This window comes from Pan paniscus, chromosome 12 (assembly GCF_029289425.2).
Source record: "Pan paniscus chromosome 12, NHGRI_mPanPan1-v2.0_pri, whole genome shotgun sequence".
Taxonomy (NCBI): domain Eukaryota; kingdom Metazoa; phylum Chordata; class Mammalia; order Primates; family Hominidae; genus Pan; species Pan paniscus.
The window spans coordinates 111,020,060-111,045,519 of record NC_073261.2 but is presented as its reverse complement, the minus strand read 5'-3'; the positions used below and the strand labels follow the sequence as shown (position 1 = coordinate 111,045,519).

Sequence of the window (25,460 nt, the reverse complement as noted above, 5' to 3'; positions counted from 1 at the left end):
GGAATGCAGTGGCATGATCTCAGCTTACCGCAACCTCGGCCTCCCAGGTTCAGACGATTCTCCTGCCTCAGCCTCCCGAGTAGCTGGGATTACAGGCACCCGCCACCACGCCCAGCCAATTTTTGTATTTTTACTAGAGATAGGGTTTCACCATGTTGGCCAGGCTGGTCACAAATTCCTGACCTTAATTGGTCCACCCGCCTTGGCCTCCCAAAGTGCTGGGATTAGAGGTGTGAGCCACTGAGCCCAGCCTAAAGCCTGTTTTAATAACAGGTCATTAATACGGTCTTGTACATATAATTATCAGGTCTTGTACCTGATAATTTGATGATTTGTTTTTGTCTCTTTAGAGAATGAACATAAAGGTACTTACATTTGTTTTACCAAGAATAGCTCTCCCTCACCCCCTTATAAAGATGTCTAACAGCTTTGCTAAGTTCTGAGTCTGAAAGTCTGGCTGTTAAAGATAACTTTCATTCCAGACTTAACAGAGCTGGCTTAGATTTTAAGCCATAGTTTTCTTTAAGGAACATCTTTAGATTCCATAACAAACTTCAGAGTAAAAAATATGTCAATCTGCATTGCTGAAGTGAAAGCTATTAAAGGTTGTTACCCTTGAAAGGCTTAAAATAAAATTTTTAAATGACCAAAAGATAACTTTAAAGAACTAGCCTCTATTTTCAAGTCTTTTGTCATAATAAACAAGTTTCCTTACTAAAAGAATCAAAAACTTTGTAAGTTGCCATGCTTTTTGGAAATGGGTTAAAGAGTATTTTTCTTAGGTACTGATACCATTCTACATTTTTAAATGACTAATCGAGGGAGGAAAAAAATATATCATTTCAGTGAAAAAGAAATACTTTATACAGAGCAAAATGACAACAAATTTTCTTCATTATCTTAAATTGCAAATTTTTTTATTCACTAAAAAATGGATTTTTTATACTACAACCATTACCTGATTCCAATCACAGATTTTTATTTTTAAAGAAAAGATAATAAGACAACTCAAATAAAAACCAGATATTTAAATTTTTGGTTAAATACATAACTATTCTCAAACAAACAGGAAAAAGCCTTACCTCCAAACTTAAAAATCCCCCATCATGGGTAGCAGTGACTTGAGGTGATGGTTCAAACCATTCACAGGATTTTCCCAGTAAATTCTTCAAAGTTTTCACGGATGAAACAGTTAAAGCACCAGAGCATCGAGCTAAAGTCACTGCACTGTCTGCCCACCAACTGACATCTATCAGTGGGTAAAAGGACTCTTTATCTAAGAAGGGAAAAACAAATCAATACAAATGCATCTGCTAATGTGGTTTAAATTCAAAATATTTAGTATAATAATCAATTTTAAAACAAAATTTATCTACATTATTTGGGCCCTAATGGTATGTTAAATAATAAGAAAAAATAAAATGTAAGTCATTCTCAAAATTTTACTCTATGAGGTATAAAATGTTAATTCCCTTGACAAATTGAGTGCCAACAATTTGTCAGTCTAGGTCTAAAATTCTAAGGATACAAAGGCAAATAAACTGAGGTCTTTCATTTCAAGAATACACTCAGGAGAGAGATGTGTCACTACTTTCAACCTAAGTTGAAAGGCAGGTGTCTACCAGGTGTGCATACATGAAGGTCATATAATGTTTTGAAAAATGTACATATACCACTTTCAGACAAACACTGAGAGAAATACACCCTTTAGAAAAATATAAGACAGATATGTAATAGTTTCCAGTGCTGATTTCCTCTTAAACTTGTAACTAATCAGAGAGGGAAAAAAAAAATTTATGGCTAGCAAAGAATCTTTAGAAATGAAAATGAATTATGGGCCGGGCACAGTGGTTCACGCCTGTAATCCCAGCACTTTGGGAGGCTGAGGTGGGCAGACCACAAGGTCAGGAGTTCGAGACCAGCCTGGCCAATATGGTGAAACCCCATCTCTATTAAAAATACAAAAATTAGCCAGGCATGGTGGTGCATGCCTGTAGTTCCAACTACTGGGGAGACTGGAGAATCACTTGAACCCGGGAGATGGAGGTTGCGGTGAGCCTAGATGGTGCCACTACACTCCAGCCTGGGCGACAGAGCAAGACTCTGTCCAAAAAACAAAAAGAAAAAAAGAAAATGAATTATGGTTCACCAAACTAAGGCATTCAAAAGGCAATGCCATATTTATTATAATTTTACTGTACATTTTTTGAATATCACCTGTTATACAAAACATATGATGTGGTTTAAAGGTAAAAGTAAACCATAAATTTAACAACATATTTAAACATTAGACTAAGAGGAGAGAGATTTTAAATATGGAGTTCAGAACCATGAGACTAACTCATTGTTTTAATGAAAATAAAAAGCATTAACAACACTTTTTTCCCATGTAAGCCTAAGGCAATCCATGTAAATAAGAAATTTCAAGAAAATGTGAAAAGCAGAGTTCCTGGGGCTTATCACTAAGTGTAAAGTAGAAAGAAAGAGGAGCAAATCACTAAAATCAAATTCTAATTTCTGCTTTGACAAAGTAGTACTTTTCCTCAAAAATATGTCTGGATGAATATTTTGGATGATTATTTAAAGCAAATAATTCAAAGCATGGAACCTGATACATAATATTAATCAATATTTTTAATCTTCTTTAAATGTGAACTAAAAGCATTTTTTTTTTTTTTTTGAGACGAACTCTCACTCTGTTGCCCAGGCTGGAGTGCAGTGCCGCGATCTCAGCTCACTGCAACCTCTGCCTCCCAGGCTAAAGTGATTCTCCTGCCTCAGCCTCCCGAGTATCTGGGATTACAGGTGTGCACCACCACGCCTGGCTAATTTTTTATTTCCAGTAGAGACAGGGTTTCACCATGTTGGCCAGGCTGGTCTTGAACTCCTGACCTTGGGTGATCCACCTGCCTTGGCCTCCCAAAATGCAGGCAAGAGCCACCGCGCCCGGCATAAAAGCATATTGTAATAACAGAGCCTGAACCTTATAACTATCACTGATTTTACTGAAGACACTTAAAAATTCATCACGGATTTAACTTAGAAAGTTTCACCTAAAGAAAAATAACACAGTCAAAAACTAAAAGTGAAAAAATCTCAAAAGTAACCCCTACAGGATTTTAAAATATCTCTGTTTCAATCTAGCAATCAAATGACAATTATTACTTTTATTTAAATGTAAATCTTGATTTTTTTCTACTTATAAAAGCAATATATGCTCATTGTAAAAAAGAAATTTTTTCTTTAAAACGTGGAAATGTATGCAAAGACAAAGAAAGCCCCACCAGCCTAACCCTAATTACCCCCAACCCGCGAGATAACTTTACTCAGTGTTTCTTCTTTGATGAAGCTTGATCTCACCCAAGGGCATCTGAAAAGGAGCACGCTTCTAAGCATTGAACTCAGTGTACCATCTCAATGCTGGCTCCTGGCAGGAGAGCCATGCTGCATACATACCCTAGGCTCTGACCTAGCTTTTAGGAAAGCCTGACCATCAGAAAACTGGATCTGTTGCCTTGACCCAACTCTATGAAATCTTGATGTTTCTTCCAAAGTGCAGCAAAAGTATCTAGAGACTTTTTATATCATCCAAAGAGAATCTTGTATGATAATAGGAGTATCTTAAGGTTTCAATTATCACATTTCATAGAACTCACCTTTGATTTTTTTTCTCTTCTCAGTAGAGAGCCTCCAATCAGGATTAAGGTCATCATAGCCTGGCTAAATATGAAAATAATGACTTCCTGAGTCAACTATGTAAGAAAATTATAAGAAAATCATCAAGAACTGTGGACTTTTTCAAATAAAGAGATGACGCTTTCCCTTGATCTCTCAATTACAACTAATTGAAATCTATTTATTGCCATGATAGTCTGGAAAAGCAATTGTTCGTACACTTAAAATGTGCACATGTACATATTATGACTTGATTTATGAAGAATACAGCATGCATATGAACAACAGGATAGCAAGTATACAATCAATACATATGAAAGCAAAATACACTAAGAATTCATTCTATACACATGCACACATGTGATGAATAAACACTGGCCTGGATACAGATCTTATCCCAGCCACTTATAAACTGAGCAACCCCTCCAGGCTTTAATTTTCAAAGCTTTGAGACTTGACTAGACAACCTCCATGTTACCTCCTAGTCCTTTTTATGACTAAGAATTTACCAGGTAAAAAAAAATAACCATGCAGTCCTTCCTAAAAATGAATCCATTCATACTGTAATCTTAGGGCAATATGGTGTCATGCTCTTCTTTGAGAATATAACAGCACATTGATATCTCTCAAATATCAATTTGAGAATAAGCCATTACCTGACGACCTCTTGGCTTAGTGTTCCCTTCTTAGTCTCTGGAATTACAATAGTATGGGCAAAGAGTAAAAAAATAGTTGGGGTGCTCATTTGAAATCTGAAATCTAAAAAAAGCGTTGCTATACTTAAGTCAAAAAACTGTGCTTTTTCATCTAATGCAACAAAATACACACATGTTTACTATCAATTTTTCAATGGCTCACACTTCAGAGCTATTTCTTTCCACAGCCTGGAAGAACTTCCTATTCTCCACTATTATGGTAAATCACTCAGAGCAGACCCTGAGAACAGAAGACACAGTCTTAAACTTAATCAGAAAAAAAATGACCATAAAAGCCTACTTATATACCAAGGGGAAGAAATGGAGTGTCCTGGTTTACTTAATCATAAGAAAAGATGACTAAGTTTCGAAAAATCATTTAAAAAAATAAGATACATATTATTGAAAACAGTCAACTAAACTGAAACTTTATTTGGTCATTTTAAAGCACCTGACAATTTTTCAAGGCCTCCAAATCATGAGTACTACATACTCCAACCACACGCATGCCACCATGTATTTACGTGGCACATGTACCTTCCTACTTACATTTTGGAGTACACAAGGGAAATACAGAGTAAAAAACCTTAAGCCCCTCAAAGAACAACAATTATGATTCAGCCTTGGGTACATTTAAGGACATATAGATCAAAATGAAATTTGACAAGAAATCTTAAGGAAATTTTAAAAATAAATAACTCTCACTTGAGAATTCAAAGTGTGCATGTCTTTGTCAAAACTAATGATAAGAAGGAGCACCACGAATAAGCACTAGAACCGAGGTCTGCAGTCACCTTGGGACTAGACTCTTCCCTGCACACTGCTTAAATGATGGGCAGCTCCTGTCAATTTGACATTAAACACAAGGTGAAGATGTGTTCTTCTGTTTCCAGAACTCTGTCATACTCATCCCTGTATTCCCAGATCCATCACAGTGCCCACCTGTCATAGCAGCTAAATGTCGAATAAGTAAATCAATCAACCAAATTTTAAGTCACTGAATTCTAATTACAATTCAATTCTAACATCTAAGCTATAGGAAAATTATCTGATATAGTACTAGGCTTCCTACACACTCCCAAAAGTGTGATTTCTTCTATTTAGTGAAAACATATTGGGGCCAGGCATGGTGGCTCACGCCTGTAATCCCAGAACTTTGGAAGGCCAAGGCAGGAGAGCTGCTTGAGGCTAGCAGTTTGAGACTAGCTGGGTGATATAGCAAGACCTCATCTCCCCAAAAAATAAAAATAATCAGCCAGGCACAGTGGCACACTTCTGTAGCCTCAGCTACTCAAGAGGCTGAGGTAGGAGGATCAACTGAGCTCAGGAGTTCAAGGTTGCAGTAAGCTATGATCACACCACCGCACTCCAGCCTGGGCAACAAAGCAAGACTCTATCTCTAAAAAAATGAAAATAAATAAATGCTGAGACAAAAGGAAAAAAAAACCAATATTGCAGTCCCAAAACTCAAGCACACAGAGAGCTAATAAATTAATATAAATTAATATAATCCAAGATCACATTTGTTAACTACACAAAGAGAGGTATAGATAAAAGGTATAGGGGCCTTCAAAGGATGAACAGAGAATTTTGGGCATGGGTTTAAGAAAGATGAAGGAAATTCAAGAGGTACAAAGAAAGTTTTATGGTGGTATACTTTTAAGACTGGATAAGACTTGGATGTGGAAAATGAATAAAGGAAAACATTCCAGTCTGAAAGCATAATGTAAACAAAAATACAGAGTCAGGAAAATACAAAGTTTATTCAGGGAAAAAAAGTAGAACAGTTTAATAAGTCCAGGTCAGCAGGTTTTAATTATCTTGATTTTTGTTTGTTTGGGGTTTTTAGGGGGGATGTTAATGATATCCTTTTTTATTGAGGTGATCTTAACATAATGTAAAATTAACCATTTTTAAATGAACAATTCAGGGGCACTTAGTGCATTTACCATGTTGTGTGACCATCACATCTATCCACTTCCAAAACATTTCTATCACTCCAAAGCAAAACCACTAACCCATTATGCAGTTACTCCCTTTTCCTCTTCCCCTGGACCCCAGGAACCACCAATCTGCTTTCTATCTCTGGATTTACCTATTCTGGATATTTCATATAAATGCAACCATAAAATATGTAACCTTTTGTGTCTAGCATCTTTCACTTAGTATAATATTCTCAAAGTCCTTCCACCAGTGTAGCGCATATCAGCACTTCGTTCCTTTTTGTGGATGAGTCATATTCTATTGTATGGATATACCACAGTTTGTTTCTCCATATATCCGTTAATGGACATCTGCATTGTTTCCACCTTTTAGCTGTTGTAAACACTGCTGCTATGAATATGTAGGTGCATGTATTTGAGTACCTGAAGTGTGAGCCATTGAAAATTTGATAATAAGCATGTATGTACACTGAAGCTAGCCTCAACTTACCATCCTTCCACCCCAGAGCCTCTATGCGTGAGGAGACTCAGGATCAGACCATGCATCACCACATCTGATACACACTGTAAACTGGTGCTCCGTGGACAGGATCACCAAACTCCCCATGACCCACAAGAAAGCTCCTGGCACCATGTGAATACATTTCAAGAAGCAACCTCCATGCCACTTCTCTGTATTTGCTGGAGCTCAGAACACAATACCCCAAAGTATAACAGCATTGCATGTTGAGTACTTTCAACTGAAGCAACTGAAAGGGCCTCAGAAATACTGTCTCTCTGACCTTCTCCTGCCTTCCTGTCTCAAGCCCCTCCTTGTCTCCCAAAGCAAGTCACAGAAACCAGAATTCTTCTTCTCCGAGGTTCATCACAGAAACTAGAACTCCTCCCCCAAAGGAAGCTATAAAACCTAAAAACATCGCTCTCTCCCTTCTCCCTTGAAGACCCTTATTCCAGAGGGCTCCTGCCTCATAGTAAGGGAGGAATGTTATACAGAGAAGCCAAAAAGAATCTGGGCAGACAGGCCTTGCTGGGTTTCCCCTTCAGTCTATCACCATTAGGCCATACCTTTTTGTCCCATCATATTTTTACAAGGCTGTCCATTCTTCATCAAAACTAAGCATAAAAACAGTCTCCCCTGGGTCTTTATTTCTTTAATTTAATTTAGACAAGGTTTCTCTCTGTCACCCAGGTTGCAGTGCAGTGGCGTGGTCACGGCTCACTACAACCTCGACCTCCTGGGCTCAAGTGATCTTCCCGACTCAGCCTCCCGAGTAGCTGGGAATATGGGCACACGCCACTTTTTTATTTTTTGTAGAGATGAAGTCTCACCATGTTGCCCAGTCTGGTCCCGAACTCCTGGGCTCAAGCAATTCCACCCACCTAGGGCTCCCAAAGTGCTGGGAATACTGGAATGAGCCACCGCACCCAACCAGAGTCTTCATTTCTGAAGGTGCCTGTGTCATGTAAAATGTTGATTCAGTAAATTTGTCATGCTTCTCTCATTAACCTGTCTTTTGTTATAGGAGTGATGGCTGTGTCCTCTTATGATGGGTTAGAAGAGGTATCACACCTTTCCACCCCAACAGTTTCTGGCACCCAAAGTGGGGCAGCTGAGACACCTGACTTGCTCTGGAACCTGCAGACAAAATCCTGGAACAACTGACAAAAGGCAAGCAAAGAAAGGTAAGAAGTTCTTTGATTTTTTTTTTTTAAACAAAGTCAGCTTTCCTGGATCTCTAACTATAGTGCCTGGTCAAGAAGAGAAGGTAAAAATTTATCTTTATATCTTCCATTCCAAATTCAAGTTAGCAAGGAAAATCATTTGTTTTTAAATAAATTTGTTATGCTTTTCTCTTGTTAACCTGTCTTTTGTTATAGGACTGTCAGCTGTGATCCTTATGATGAGTTCAGTAAAGTATCATGCCTCCCCACCCGACATATTCATGCTACCACATTACTGAAAACAGCCTAATATGCCATCATTTTATACTGCAGCCATAACCCAAAGGAGGATGTTCTAAGAATAGTTATAGGTTTTGTACAGAAAACCTATTACGGCTAAAGTAATGTTTTCTTTAGACTTGAGAATTTTATTTGCTAATTTTTTTACCACTAAAATCTAAATATAATGAAATCCCTGCCTCCAACAACATAAAAGCAACATTTCAAAGGCTTATTCATTCCACAAATATTTATTATTATTTATTATGTTAAGCCTAAGAGAGTCTGTGATGAAATACATATTCAGTGCCTATTCTCAAAGAACTCACAGTCTGGTGAAATTGGGAAAACAGCTGTGGATTATATCAAGATTCATCACATCAACTGCCATCTTCCCACTTACTCTTCATTCATCTACTTAAGATTAGTCCAACACCTACTATGTGTGAAAAAGAAAATGACAATGAAGACATAAGTTTGTATTCCATTTCTAGGCCTGAAGAAGTACAAATAGACAAATAATAAAACTTGAGAGAAAAATTAAGGCTGAAAATGAGATGTAAAGATATAAACATAACATATGGGAAATGTTTGAAATGAAAATCACTTAAGCAATTTTACTATATTCCAGACATGAACAAAATTTAATACTCACAGATTTCTAGCCAGATGGATTTTCATATTGACAATGAAAGCCAAAGTATTTAATCAACTCAAAACTGGATATTAGTAAATCAGAATAGGCACTTCCACAACTATCTTTAATCATTAGGTTTTACAGAGAAAATACTCAATCACACAAAGCATATTATAAAAACTAATAAAGCGGCAAATTGCATGAAGAAAGCCCCAAATGAGTTGAATTCACAATTTTGGTAAAGAGGTTTAAGGCTGTGCAGGGTAGCAGCAACATTAATTTCTTCTCAGGCAACATTTAAACTAAAATTATAAGCTGACTAGTTTAAATATCACCATATCATCGATTTGAAACTAATTGGTTTGTCTACTTACTAGAGCAGCCATAAAGAGAGGTGAAACTCTGCCCTACCTGGCTGATCCAGGCTCACTTGATTATTACTAGAGACATGAAAGAAGAGTAGCTGTCTCAGTATTTTTCAAAGCTTGGGATTTCTCTTTAAAGGATTCCAGTGATGAGTACACACAGACACTTTACATATTTGGTAAACAACTGTATTACACCTCTCAGTTATTACTACTTGCACATTTCTAGGGTCTCTACATAATGAACTGCATGACTCCAGGGGATGTTATTCATATAAACTTCAAGCTGATATATCTCCCTTGCTTACCATTAATATCATATGCTAGTCTCTGATTTACCCAGATAAAAGTCAATACTTCTAAATGTAAGTACTGTAAGTAGATATTCTGAAAAAAGGCTTAACCTATGAAGTTGGGAGACTTGAATCAAAATGGAATCTTGACTCTAACATTTAGTGATCTCAAGTTAACCTCTTTTAGCACCATTCCCATCTATAAAAAATGGTATTAAAAACATTTTCACTTAACCCATTTATGCCTAGTGTTCCATTATTGGAATGCTAAGCTTGTGGGAGTTATTTAAATCCTACTGCTCAAGGTCATGGCCGAGGTCTGATTTTTCACAAAAAAAATTTGCCACCTCCAGCATACATGGGTTAATAGGGTTGTTGTGAGACAAATGAAAACTATGCTCTGTAAATAGTCAAGCCTTACTACACAAATACTATTTATTTCCAATAATCCTTCTCCCCAACACTATCAGCTGACCTACATGCCTTTCCTGAGCTTATCTTCTCAAAATATTAACATGTCATTTTAATCATTTGTTCATAATTTCCCTTGGAAGCCTGTGAATATCTTAAGAGCAGGGACTATGACACTGTATTCCCTACTGGAGCTCTTAGTAGAGTCAATAAATACTTGAACTTTATCATTTCACCATTATGTTATTACGTAAATAGAAACAACCTACTCTACTGTACAGTCCTGTTACACATAGGCTTTATTATACTTACTATAATACACTAGATTTTAGTAATTCATATGCTAAAATTCAAATCTAAAACATCCAAGTGATTGATTCCCAGGATACAGGTGAAAGACTCAAAGAAACTATGGTTGTTCAAACTCTTCTTGCTTGACAAAGTTACCACCTTCACCCGACCCCACTACACCATGAGTACTCTAGATATCTATTAGAAAGCTAAGGGTTTACCAATGAGAGGCTTCCCCAATTATTTATTCTGGTATCTGGTACACACTAACTAGCTCAAGAGTTAAGCATATCTGAGAGAGCTGAAGGAATCTGTATCACATCCACCGAGAAAAAGGATTTGTCTCTGTGTTTTTAAAGATCATCAAATAAAAAGAATCAACGTAAAAAATTAATAATTATAAAGAGTGATTATAGTCCTCCTAACCTTTTACATACAAATCTGATCTTTCAAATAATAGGATGCTACTAAATAACTAATAACGCAAGTATTGTGGGAAAAAATGTGTGTAGTACACTCCGGCATTCGCTAGCCTAATAAATAAGTATTCTTCCACTTATCTTTTTGTTGTTTTATGTATTTCTTTCCCACACAGTCATGGAAAGAACATATGCATCAGCATCAGAGAGGTATAAAATCAAATCTCAGCTCTAGTGCTTACTTGTTGCACAACCATAGGACAAAGTGCTCAATAAATAATAAATGTAGTTAGGGTAAATTTTGTAAAAGCTACAAGACGATCTTACTCCTGTACCTTCTTCCTATTAAGCTATACAAGTATGCAATTAGCATACAGAAAGAAACCAGAGTGTCTGTGAAGAGGTTGAAGCCTCACAGGCGTGTTTACAATGGAATGAAGTTTTGGAAAGTACGGCAGAAATGGTTACATGAAAGTAGAGAGCAGGACAGGAGGATCTAGGAAGTAGAGCAAAGCAGCATGATGATCAGACTGGAGGAGATGACAGGTTCACAGAGGAGTTTTCATTTTCACCACAGCCTTAGGGTTTTAAAGGAAAAAATAAATAAATAAAATTAAATGCCTTCCATGTTCCCTACTTGGGACCAAAATTTCCTTTGAGGCTAAAACTGGCTAGGGTCTCAGAGGGCAGAGTCTGCCCTATCCAGCTAGTCCAGCTGAACAGCAGCAGGAAAGAGAGGGGTGGCCGACCCCAGCCTGTGCTGTGATGAACTCTGAACCGGGGAAGGGACAGAGCCACAATGGGAATGGTAGTCTGCAGTATCAGGGTCAGTAACTATAGCTAAGCCACTGATCTCTCAGCAAAGGACACCACGACTCATACAACGTCCTTGGTAATGGCAACTATGTCCACGGTTTTCAGTTTTGTGAGCCCCAAAATCTATTTTTCCAGTTTACTCAGGCATTCAAGGGAAATAATTCATACCACCCACATCAGAAGAAACTGACATATAATCCTAAAAATGTGTACATTTATAATAAGAGAAACAACTAGCTTGAGAATCAAGTTGCATAGCTCCTCTGATTGACAGATCAATTTAAAAGTCAAAAGCTCTATCTGAGGACTGTTTCAGGAACATGGAATCAAAGCCACATCCACAAAACGGATGCTCAACAGCCAAGCTACACAATTCCTCATGAATTATTCTTCCAGACTCTCAGGGTATTTGTTCAAAACACTTTTGCTAAGGCATGACAACTTCTAGCCTGAATGCCCCTCTTCCTACTACATACACATTTTTTCAATTTCTGAGGTCCCCCCCTTTCCCTTTCCTGTCCCATTACTTTTCTGATTGCATATTTCAAACTACTGAAATATTTACATTTATTCATTCTCTGGTTTTAAGGTTTTTAAACAACTTTTACTTTTTTTAATAGAACCACTCTAAAAATCTAATCAATGAATTATATTAATGAGTAAAGAGTAATGCATTATTACAGCACTGACTGGCAACTAATGACCAAAAAAAAAATGCTAACCAGTCAAAGCTTGAGCATATTCCAATAAGGGCCACAAAAAAAGATTCAATTTATCTTTGCAGGACAAAAAAAAAAAAAAGTCTCTGGATTTTCAGTAAACAAAAGCGCATACTAATCAATTTTGCTCAGAATAGCCTTTACACTGGATGTATAACATACTAGGATACACAGAATATGAAATATTAAGAGTGCTTCAGAAATTGATAAATATTTCTACTAGGTGAATAAAAGTAATTTTAAAAAACAGAAAGCCAAGGGGGGAAAATGCCTTTATTATTCAAAGTTTTCACCATTTAGAAAAATGTTGCCCAAATCTAAAATTTCCCAAATACAGAGAGAACATCAGGCTCCTCTCAAACGAAAACAGCTGAATACTTTATCATCATGCATTGATAACCATGAAAAACACGAAGTATCTTTTGGATCAATGAAATGAATAATGCTTTATTTTGAACATAGATATGAAACATGGACTTCATGTATTGTGCATCAAGAAGTAGAGTCATCCCTCGGTATATGCAGGGTTCCAGGTATACCAAAATCTACACACACTCAAGCCCCCCAGAAGACCCTGCTGGACCCACCTATACAAAAAGTCACCTACCCTATCCACAGATGCGACATTCTGCAAAGACTATTTTCCAACAGTGTTTGGTTGAAGAAAATCTATGTACAGAGTGGACCCATGCAGTTCAAACCCATGTTGCTCTAGGGTCAACTGTGTCAGTGATATGAAATATATGCCCTATAAATCAGCCTACACTCCCATCCTCAGTCAGCTCTTGAACAGCCAAGTGGAAGTTCTGCTGCCTGACATCCCCAGCTAAATACGTTACACAGTTTTGAGAGTTCATCACTTCACCTCTAGAAGGAAGAAATGAGTGAAGTTAGCTATAATTTCAGAGCAGAAAGAAAGACTGTCCCTTTTATTTAGCCACCAAGGTTGTAAGCTGAGGAGCACCTCTGCCACTGAGGACAAATCTAGATCCAATAAGGGAGAAAGAGTGGTAAACACGTGGAGACCATATTAACTTCAAGTTGAATGGAAACTAGGGAGAAAATATCTTCCTAAAGCTGTGTATAAGACAAAAAAATAAGAATATCTAAAACAAATAAATTTAAACCAGTGAATCGAGGTAGAAAATACAGAGTCACTTTCTCTTTTCCTCTGTCATTCTGAAAAAAATTCCTTATTCATAATCCTCTCAATTATGACATTGATCCATTCAGGTCATTCAGGAAATAGGCTCTAATATGAAAATCTCAAACCACCCACCCAAAGCTGGATATGCCTAGAGAAAAACAGAGTGAGGGGGTGAGAGAAGGAAAATTAATCCTTAAAATGGTAAAATGTAAGTGCATCAGAGTAAAAGATTTATAATACAAGCTATTTTCAGTTGAGGAATTTCTTTAAACCTTTACTCTATCACAATACATGGCTTTATATGAGCAGACCTTTCCTTCCCCTTGTGAATTTAAATTATAATATATGTCACTAACTAGTGCTACTCTGTCACTACATAACAAAATCATCTAATCCTTAAAACCTATCATTCCAGGACACTAACAAAGAGTTCCATCCTTCTCTATATCTTAGCTATCCACATTTCAGTGAAGAGAAGGTAACTCCCTTCAAGGAGGCCCCAAATAACTAGTGTTGCAAGATTTGAAAAGAATTGTAACCCTTTTAGGATTTGACCCTCCAAATCTTTGATAATATTAACTTTTGCTGAAATGTTAACATCTCCATTCTGTACTTCTGAATGACAAAGAGGGAAAAAATGAAGAGTTTAACAAACTCTTTTACAGATTACACTCTGTATACAGAGTGTACCACACTACAATTCAAAATCAGTCCACAGTATTAATCTATTTTTAATTTATCCCACTGTACTGATATCATAATTTAAAGGATAGAAGAGCTTTGGAATGATGAGAATAAACAGCTGTGTACTATAGTAAAATATCAATAAAATAAAATTAGCATTGTCAATACTCACCCTTAAGAGAGTATCATTCTAATAACCAAGAGACGTACCTGCTCATTTTGACTCCATTCCCCTTGTTGCTTCAGAGATGGAATCGCCCAGATGCTCAGTTTCCCTGAGAAGTGAATGGCTGCCAGGAGCATCCCATCTGGAGAAAGGCTCATCTTAAAAATTCCATCCTAAATAAGAATCATAAGGTCAGGGCAAAGGACTTATGGTCAAATATAAATAACTCAGAAGTAAATGACACTCTTTAGAGGTGCCAAGTTATAAATGATCTTTAGTAATTAAGAGTTCCGCCAGCTTCCTATCATTATAAATGTACTTCAGCATAGAGAAAAAGGCCTCCTGACCTTAAGGAGTTTGTTACCTACCTCAGAGTTATAATTTACATATAACCCAAAACCAAAAATTTGGTTATATTTACATATAACCAAAAAATATGTATGCATTATAAATATATTTCTTCACATATCAATTACCATGAATTCTCAATACCTTTTAAGGTTGGTCTTGACTAGATTGTCAATTCCTTAAAATTTGGGCCCAGATCTTTACAAGATTTTATATCTACACAGTGTCTGAAGTATGCTATATATCATAAATAGGTCAAAAATTCATGCTACGGAAAAGAAGGAAAGGAGTAGAAAAGAGCTAGAGAAAGAGTGCAAGAATGATGGAAACAGAAGAAGATAAAGAGGAAGAAAATGGTCCTTAATTTAAGAAATGCTATGAATGTTTACAATTTTCTAGATTTGCTGCCAAATTATCCAGTTTAAGGAATGTGTTACTACAGAACAAAGAAATTTTGTAATGACTGATTTCATATAGTCAACCGAAAGGTACACAGAGGAAGAGTTATCCTTCCAGTCCTTCTTGTCCAAATAACCTCTCTGTCTTTTCCTTTCTCAGATGACACAAACCATATGAGCAGAAATCATATGAGCAGAGACATCACCTGCCACCACCTACAATACACTCAGAAGACCTGAACAAACATTAACTGGACAGCTATTTCCCATTCAGGCATTTGTTAAGAACAGGGTCCAAGGTAGCCTGCCCACAAAGAATAAAACAGAGACCAGAAAACAGCAGCCCACAACCATATCTCTTCTGAACATTTAGAAAATCTGGCAAAACACAGCCCACATCCCCAGATGACAACAGAACTTGGTAGGAGATGACCTCTTAGAAGAGTCATAAACTTTCCAGTTAGTCAATGCCCACACCGTTCTCTATTATTGCTCCAGTATTGGGGTCAAATACTAGCTATAGAACTCAAAATGAAACATGACTATACTGAAAATCAAAATTATTACATTTGATCCAATTCACTAAATTATATTATCAGCCTGGCCTCTGTAGACATTTAAGTCCTCAAGTCTCAAATGACTAAGGTGCCTCAGCCATCAAAACCAGAACAATTTCAGGAGGTCAGGAACACTGTTGAATGAGTACATAGATGAAAAGATTAGCATCCTCTAATCACTTTACTAAAGACTAAAATTACTTTAACTAGATATAACAGGTTAATCCCAGAATCCCACAATTAAATGTAAGATTGAAATACAAATGCTTGAAAAAAGAGAAATAATAAAAGCAAAAGTACTTCAAAGCAAAATTTTAAATCTATCACATCCCTTCCTCTAAGATGGGATCAGGGAAAGAAGTACAAGACAAAGGGCCTGATGTCCTCCCTCCTCAAATTTAAAGTCAATAAGCTGCATGGTTTTGTATAAGGCAGGCCTCAGAAGCACAGATTTTTACCAGCCAAAAGAACTCTGCCCATCTTTCAGATTTCACAAAGGAAGAGATTAAAGTCCTGAAGGGCAAAGACACTTGCCCATGATCAATCAAGTGTGCAGAGCAAAATCTGAACTAGAATGTGGATGTTTTCAATCCCAACCAGGGCACGTCCATGAGCCAGGACTATAGTCCTCACCTGGACCCTGGCCTAGCTTCTAGTAGTCACGAGCATGCCCCTCAGCAGAAATTATGGTCAAGTATAATTTATTGTTTTGACCACTTGAATAATTAGTCATGTGTGATCTGTATGGTAATTCCCAGGTATTATAAATGTTCCATTATACAACTCCACTGAAATGCTCTGAAAGCAAGAAAAAAGTTTATGAATCTCTTTAACAACAAAAGTATACTGAATAACTTCGCAATAGCAATATGACCGAAAGCACTGAATAAATATATAGTATTTTTTAATTTTTAAAAAACTTCTTCCCTCTTGATAGGGTTCAGGACATGCTACCCCAAAATACAGAATAAGTCATGTTAGCATCTGAGAAAACATCAGAGGCAGGAAAGTCATTCCCACCTTCCTCCCACCCTTCCTCCATGAAGCAGGTCATAAAATCTAGGAAGAATTTTCTAACCTTTTGCTAAAAGCAAGTCATGATCCTCATTCTGGAGGTGCCCTCCCCAAACCTGGAAGAAAAGAACATCCTCATCTCTGAAGACAGAGTCACAGGGAGAATGTGAACAAACAGGCCTTGCTAAGTTCCTCCCAATTTTCTGCTATTAAATCATACTTATCCAACCATACTTCCACAACTACCCATTTTTCTTCTTCAAAGCTAGCATTAAAAATACACAGGTTGGCCAGGCGCAGTGGCTCACGCCTGTAATCCCAGCACTTTGGGAGGCCGAGGCGGGCAGATCACGAGGTCAGGAGATCGAGACCATCCTGGCTAACACAGTGAAACCCCGTCTCTACTAAAAACACAAAAAATTAGCCAGGCGTGGTGGCGGGCGCCTGTAGTCCCAACTACTTGGGAGGCTGAGGCAGGTGAATGGCGTGAACCTAGGAGGCAGAGCTTACAGTGAGCTGAGATCGTGCCACTGCACTCCAGCCTGGGCGACAGAGTGAGACTCCATCTCAAAAAAGAAAAAAAGAAAAAGAAAAAGAAAAATACACAGGTTTACCCATTTCTTCGAATCTTCATTTCCTTATGAAAGCTCCCATGTCACATAAAATTTACATTAAATCAGTATATCTTGCTAATCTGTGTTTTGTGATAGGAGCCTCATCTATGAATCTAAGAAAGGAAAGAGAAAAGGTACTGTTTCTCCTCTACACTCACTTCTTTCTTTCCAGAAAGTTAAACAATAAATTGTATTAACTAGAATGTTCCCACTTGCTTTCATATGGTGGATACTTGATCCCCTTAGTTTCATTAGATGCCATGGTATCCACACTGTAAATGTAGTATTTCTTTCTTGAACTATCTTATTGTAGAAATTTTCACTTACACACAAAAGTAGAAATTACAGTATAATAAATATCCACATACCCAACCTGCTTCAACAAATATTAACATTTTTTCAGGCATGTTTCATTTACTCTTCCCCAGTCACCACCATGCCAGAGGATTTTAAAGCAAATCCCAGTCATTATTTTGCTTATAAATACACATCAAGTATGCATTTCTTTGAAGTCCCAAGTTATCTATTGAACGTTCATGCATAGTAAGATGATAGAGTTATTAGTAGTAATTGGATTGTAGCCACTCACGATTCTCAAGACACTTAGGTTATGTTGGAAATACAGTGTTTTCCTTCTGAAATAAAACTCTGCTCTTTATTTGTAGAAACCTTTATTTATTTATTTATTTCTGAGACAGGATCTGGCTCTGTCACCCAGGCTGGAGTGCACTGGCACGATCTCGGCTCACTGCAACCTCTGCCTCCCAGGCTCAAGTGATCCTCCCACTTCAGCCTCCTGAGTAGCCAGGACTACAGGCATGCACCACCATGCCTGGCTAACTTTTGTATTTTTTGTAGAGGGTCACGGGGGTTCATCATGTTGCCCATGCTGGTCTCAAACTCCTGACCTCAAGTGATCTGCCTGCCTCGGCCTCCCAAAGTGTTGAGATTACAGGTATAAGCCACTGCACCTGGTCCGTAGAAACATTTCTGAATTCCTATATAACATGCAAGGGGGTTCTGGCCCAGGGAATAATTCATTATCCCAACAGTAACTGTGGACCAAAATCTCAAGTCACAGTTAGAAAATCCACGCTAAATTCTATGAACAGAGTCTGTGGTATTTGGGAGTCTGAGTGTCTGTTGGTGAGTAATATGGTTTGGCTCTATATCCCCACCCAAATCTCATTTTGAATTATTGTAATCCCCATGTGTCAGGGGAGGGACCTAGTGGGAGGTGACTGGATCATGGGGACAGATTTTCCCCATGCTGTTCTCGTGCTAGTGAGTTCTCATGAGATCTGATGGTTTAAAAGTGTGCGGCAGTTCTGCCCTCGTTCTATCTCCATCCTATTGCCATTAAGACCTGCTTTGTTTCCCCTTCATCTTCCGCCATGATTGTAAATTTCCTGAGGCCTCCCCAGCCATGTGGAACTGTGAGTCAATTAAACTTCCTTTCTTTATAAATTACTCAGTCTTAGGTAGTTCTTTATAGCAGTGTGAAAATTGACTAATACAGTGGGCAAGGGAGAGAATACCAGAGTTTGTGCCTTGGAAATGGGAGGATAAAAGCAACTACATATCACAATAAAAGTAAACCTCGGCCAGGTGCAGTGGCTCATGCCTGTAATCCCAGTACTATGGGAGGCCAAGGTGGGTGGATTACCTGAGGTCAGGAGTTCAAGACCAGCCTGGTCAACATGGTAAAACCCCATCTCTACAAAAATACAAAAATTAGCCAGGCATGATGGCAAGTGCCTATAATCCCAGCTACTTAGAAGGCTGAGGTGGGAGAATGGCTTGAACCTGGGAGGCAGAGGTTGGCATGAACCGAGATCACGCCATTGCTCTGCAGCCTGGGCAACACAGCAAGACTCTGGCTCAAAAAAAAAAAAAAAGGTAAACCTCAAACATTTAAACCATGATTCTTCATACTGTATTAAGATTTCTCAGCACAAGTAAATAATAATCTTGTTCTCTTCTTTATTTGAATTAAGCAGTTGTAAAAGCAATAAAATTTATATGTAGCTGCAATTTTCTCTTTTTTTTTTTTTTTGGAGACAGAGTCACTCTGTCTCCCATGCCGGGGTACAGTGGTGCAATCTCAGCTCACTGCAACCTCTGCCTCGAGGGTTCAAGGATTCTCCTGCCTCAGCCTCCCACGTAGCTGGGATTACAGGCACCTGCCACCACGCCGGGCTAATTTTTGTATTTTTAGTAGAGATAGGGTTTCACCATGTTGGCCAAGCTGGTTCAACTCCTGACCTCAGGTGAACTGCCTACTTCGGCCTCCCAAAATGCTGGGATTACAGGCATGAGCCACCCCACCCAGCCACAATTTTCACTTTGGTTAAAGTAAGTCTTAAATTTCTTTCACATTCCTCGTTTTTATTTTAATCATGAATGTCATTTTTATTTTAATCATCATTTCAACAGCTGAAATTTTGGTCAAGAACATTCAACTTGGCTCTGCCACTAGTAGTTATGTGACCATAGGCACATTAGTTAACTATCATAAGTAACAGAGACTTTCTCTCTTTTTGAAATAAAAATAACAACATCTACACATTATAAGGTTGCCCCAAGGATAAAATTAGAATGTACGTAAAGTCATTTAATGCATTTATCATATAAATCAACTTTCTAAATATAGAAGTTAGTATGAAGATTGGATTCTACCTGAATCCATAATAACACATCTTAATCGTAAATTCCAACAACATGTCTCATTCATTTGGCACTCTTCACGTGCACCTTAGTAAGATCTTTTATATTGGAGGAATATATTGATATTTAATTCTTCTAACTTCTAACTAGTACTTTACCTAGTCTCACTAACCACTTTATATGCTCCCTGAGTATAGAAACTCCATCCACATTATATAAATGCTAGAATACAAGAGCTGAAATAAGACAATAAAGAGTGATGTTCCCAAAAAAGGAGGGTATCAGAATCACATGGACACCTGCTCCACTCCCAGCACTTAGGATAAATAGAAATCTAGGCTGGAAAAACATAGGCATATGTTCTTTGAAAAAACTCCCAGATATCTCTGATGTGCACCTCCACTTGAAATCTTCCACTTTAATTCTGCATTTTTACCACCCTTTTTTCATTTTGCTGAGGAGGCAGCCAAAGCCCAGACACTCATGTGGCATGCTCCAGATGACCTGACAAGACTCTGTGGCAGCAATACAATAACTCTCCTAACACGCAGGGAACATCTCTCGGCATTCACAATAGGCAATTTCTTCAATGCATTGCACAGAAAATGGTGAGTAGTCTCTTGCCAAAATGCTGACCAGGCACTTGATAAATACTGTTCACATAAATGGAAACTGGGGGAAGTTATGCACACTCCAATAGCAGGAGAGTGACAAGAGATCCTGGAGCAATCGGCACTCTATAAGCTCTCAAAACTAACCGGCCTGCACCCACTTGTACAGGGGAAGTCCCATACTAATGTCATCAAAAACAGATACGATCCTCTTGATAAAAGAAGACACTACCACCTATACAGTTTTCTGCCTTAAAAAGCAAACAAAAAATCTGCATGATCTTCAAATCCAACTACTAATTTATAAGAATACATGGACACAAAAGGACAAAAGAATAAAGGAAACACCACTATAAAGATGCAATGAGTAAAATGAAAAAACAGTTTCTTCAACAAATAATTTTTAAGAGAAAAAAAGATGATATGGAGGACAGACCAGCAGATAGAGAAAAAGAGACTTAAAACACATTGTTTTTTTTAAAAAGCCATATTGTTAGAGATGAAAAATTGCATGATAAAAGTATAAATAAACAGATAAACCTAAGGCAGAATAATGGCTGCTTGTGGAGGGAGGGCGGGAACTGTGTTTGTGACAGGGTCCATAGAAGGTAGCTGGCAGAGTCCTGTTTCTGCCCTAGATAATAGTTATAAGGTTATGTACCTTTTCAACTTCAAACAAGAACCACTTCACACCTACTAGGATTACTAGAATAAAAGATAATAACAAGTGTTGGCATGGATGTGGAGACAATGGAAACACCATACTCTGACATTAGGAACAGAAAATGGTGCCGCCACCTTGGAAAACTATCTGACAACTCCTCAAATGGCTAAACACAGTTATCATAAGATTCAGCAATTCCACTCCAAGAAAAATTCAATGATATTTCCACAAAAGAACTTGCACACAAATGTTCACAGCAGCATTATTTATAATAGCCAAAAAGTAGAAACAACCCAAATGTCCAACTGATGAATGGATAAATAAAACACTGTGTGTGTGTATATATATACACACACACATACATATACAGATACACACACACACACACACACACACACAATGGGCTATTATTCAGCAATAAAAAGAAATGAAATACTGATACATGCAACAACATGGGTGAACCTTGAAAGCATCATGCTAAGCGAAAAAAGCCAGTCACAATGGACCACATATTTTATAATTCTATTCATATAGAATGTCCAGAATAGGCAAATTTATACAAACTAAAAGATTAGGGGTTGCTTACGAGCTGGGGAGATGGAGTGTTGCAGGTGATAATTAAGAGATGCAGGGTTTTTTTCCAGAGCGATAAGATGTTTAAAATTGATTCTCGAAATCATTGTACAGTTCTGTGAATATACTAAAAACCTCTGAATTGTATAATTTAAATGAGTAAATTGTACCACATGTGAACATTTCAATAAAGCTGTCCCCAAAATGGTTATTAAACCACATATTTGTTTGATGCAATTTCCTACATCTGTATTATATTTCACAATAAACAGCTTAGGAAGGAAGAAAGCATGGGAGAGAGGGAGGGAGAAGGAGAGGCAAGGAAAGAGGGAGGGAAGAAAGGAAGAAAAGAAGGAGGGAGAGAGGGAGGAAGGAAGAAGGTGCAAAAAGAAGCTAGCAGGAATCTGATTTAATTTCTTGCTGCAAAGGAGGTTATCATCTAATACACCTATTCTATTCCAGGCACTTTTCTAGGTAAAACAGATGTGAATCTAGATTCATGGAGCCATGAAAATACAGATTAGGTATACAAATAAACTAACAAATAAATCTACATTACAAACTTTGATTACTGCTATGGAAGAAAAATACAGAGTGCTCTAAGAGAGAATAACAATAGGAACTGTATTTAAATTGAAGGACTATAAGAGGAGTCTGAGGATATGAAAAATAGAGCTGATGCCCAAAGATGAGAAAAAATTAATTAATGAGGACAAATAAGGTAAAACCATTCCCAATAGAAAAAAAAATGGAATCTACAAAGAAAAGAACATGGCACCCTTGATGAGCTGAGATAAGGCCAACATAACTAAAAGAGAATGAGCCAGTGGCATGAGATCAGTCTGCAGAGATAGTCATGGGCCAGCTTATGTAATGTCTTTTTGGATAATGTTAAGCATTTTATTCTGTCATCATTCTTAGTTCAACAGAAAGCCACTGACGGCTTTCTTCAAGCAAAAAAATGAGCTTATCTGATTTACATTTTTTAAGTCACTAAGGTTGCTAGGGGAACTGATTAAGTATCTGCTAATGTAGGAGAGATGACAAATTATACAATGGTGATAGCCACAGAAGAAAAAAGAAGTAGAAAGATTCTAAGTACACTCTGAAGATGATACTGGTAGCAAAGGTGTTAGATTAGATTAGAAGGGGGGATGAAGGACTGGGTAGTGTCAGCAATAATTTTCAGGTATCTCCCTTTGGCAAAAGGATGGATTACTGAGGCAATCAAGTCTAAGGTAGAAAGGGTTAGGGAAGAAAAATGAGAAGCTATCAGAGTTTTGTTTTGGAAATGTTTGATTTAAAATGCCTGAAGGCTATCCTACTGAAGCTGTCAAGTAAGCAGCAGGGTATACAAATCTGAAGTGCAGAGAACTGGGCTACAGATGCCAGTTTAGGACTTCTTGGGATCTGAAAGGTATTGAAAATCTGAAAATACTCATATTTTATACATTAAGAAGTATGGAATATATTGATGTTTATAGCATCCCAAAGCCACAGAACACACATTTAACTTGCTCCTAGTAACACCTATGAGTAGGTATTGAAATTACTTTTAATGATGAAAAATTAGTAAAATATTTCCTTGTATTTTACTATAGTATACTTCCACGTCATCTATAATAACTGAGAACCATCTCTATCAAAAGATATGTTTTTAAAAGCTTATCTAACAAATTATTAAAGGAACTAAAATTTTACAACTTTTTCCCCTAGATACACTATACCTTTCCTCCACTGATTCTCTGTAACTAATCTGCCTGCAAAATGGGTGATTAGTAAAAACATTTACTGAGTGTATAAAGTACATGTAGGGGTATACAGAAACGGGAAGTAGCTCACCCATTCTCCACTAAGTTATTTCAACTTTCCTCTCTGGAGGGCCCATAAAAGAATATGGCAGCAATGTAGTATCAAACTACCACAGATGCTAGAGTTCCACTTGCTATAAAACCTCACTTAATTTTTCTAATCTGATTCTAATCTATAAAATTTGGATAATACTACACCTTTTGAGTTGTGAAGTTTAACAGATAATTAAAATATATATTTGTCCCAATAATAAAAATATTTATACATACATACAGTGTCTGGCATACAAACATTTAAAATGGGACTATTCAAAAAATAACATGCTGGCGAGGTTGTGGAGAAAAAGGAACGCTTACACACTGCTAGTGGGAGCATAAATTAGTTCAACCATTGTGGAAGCCAATATGGCAATTCCTCAAAGACCTAAAAACAGAAATACCATTCGAACCAGTAATCCCATTACTGGGTGATATGGTTTGGATCTGCATCCCCACCCAAATCCCATGTCAAATTGGAGGGGCCTGATGGGAGGTGACTGAACCATGGGGGCGGATTTCCCCTTGCTGTTCTCATGATAGTGAGTTCTCACAAGATCTGATGGTTTAAAAGTGTGTGGCACTTCCCCATTTGTGCTCGCTCTCTCTCTCTCTCCTGCTCCACCATGGTAAAGATGTGTTTCCTTCCTCTTCAACTTCCACCATGATTGTAAGTTTCCAGAGGCCTCCCGGTCATGCTTCCTGTTAAGTCTGCAGAACTGTGAGTCAATTAAACCTCTTTTCTTCATAAATTACCCAGTCTCAGGGAGTTATTTTTTTTTTTTTTGAGACAGTCTTGCTCCATCGCCCAGGCTGGAATGCAGTGGCGCGATTCTTGGCTCACTGTAACCTCTACCTCCTGGGTTCAAACAATCTTCCCACCTCAGCCTCCCAAGTAGCTGAAATGACAAGTACGTGCCACCACACCCAGCTAATTTTTGCATTTTTAGTAAAAATGGGGTTTCACCATGTTAGCTGGGCTGGTCTCAAACTCCTGACCTCAAGTGATCTGCCTGCCTCAGCCTCCCAAGTGCTGGGATTACAGGCGTGAGCCACTGCGTCCAGCCTCAGGTAGTTCTTATAGCAGTGTGAGAACAGACTAATACACTGGGGAATATAAATCGTTCTGTCATAAAGACACATGCACACATATGTTCACTGCAGCACTATTTACAATAGCAAAGACATGGAATAAACCTAAATGCCCATCAGTGATAGACTGGATAAAGAAAATGTGTTACATACATGGAATATTATGCAGCCCTAAAAAAGAACAACACTATGTCCTTTGCAGCAACATGGATGGAGCTGGAGGCCATTATCCTTAGAAAACTAATGCAGGAACTAATGGAGGAACAACCAAATACCACATGTTCTTACTTATAAGTAGGAGCTAAATGATGAGAACACATAGACACATAGAGGGGAACAACACATACTGAGGTCTATGAGCAGGTGGAGGGTGGGAGGAGGGAGAGGATGAGGAAAAATAACTAATGGGACTAGGCCTAATATATGGGTGACGAAATAATCTGTAGAACAAACCCTCATGACACAAGTTTACCTATATAACAAACCTGCACATGTACCCCTGAACTTACAATAAAAGTTAAAATTTTTTTAAAAAGTAAAAATTTAAAAAGTAAAATGAGACTATTTTAAAACGTTTTGAGAAGGCATAGTGATCTTTATTAAGGAAAACCACATGAATTGTTAAAATATGAACACAAAGAAATTGTCATGAAATACGGCTTGATAGCAAAGAGTATCACTAGTATCTGCTGCAATCCACTCTATTCCACTAGCTCCAATATCCATTTGTTCTTTCTTCATTAAAAATACTATTAAATCCTTCTACTACTGGCAGCAATATTTGGAGAATGAGTTGTACTTTCTCTCAAATATTGCAATAAAACTTCCTAACTAACTGTCCTTTGCAAGACAGGGTTTTTAAGAATGTTAAAC

General features: G+C 37.6%; 1 protein-coding gene across 3 annotated transcripts in view; it reads right to left on the bottom strand.

Moving 5' to 3' along the window:
- Window positions 1–25,460, bottom strand: part of NBAS (NBAS subunit of NRZ tethering complex) — a 393,407-nt gene that overhangs the window by 305,461 nt on the left and 62,486 nt on the right. For all 3 annotated transcript variants that reach the window (XM_003826980.5, XM_034952644.3, XM_055108231.2), the window contains 3 exons: window positions 14,247–14,375; window positions 3,657–3,720; window positions 1,083–1,276 (listed from right to left, as the gene is read on the bottom strand). In XM_003826980.5, coding sequence (XP_003827028.3) covers window positions 1,083–1,276; window positions 3,657–3,720; window positions 14,247–14,375 — 387 coding nt within the window. The remainder of the gene's footprint in view (window positions 1–1,082; window positions 1,277–3,656; window positions 3,721–14,246; window positions 14,376–25,460) is intronic.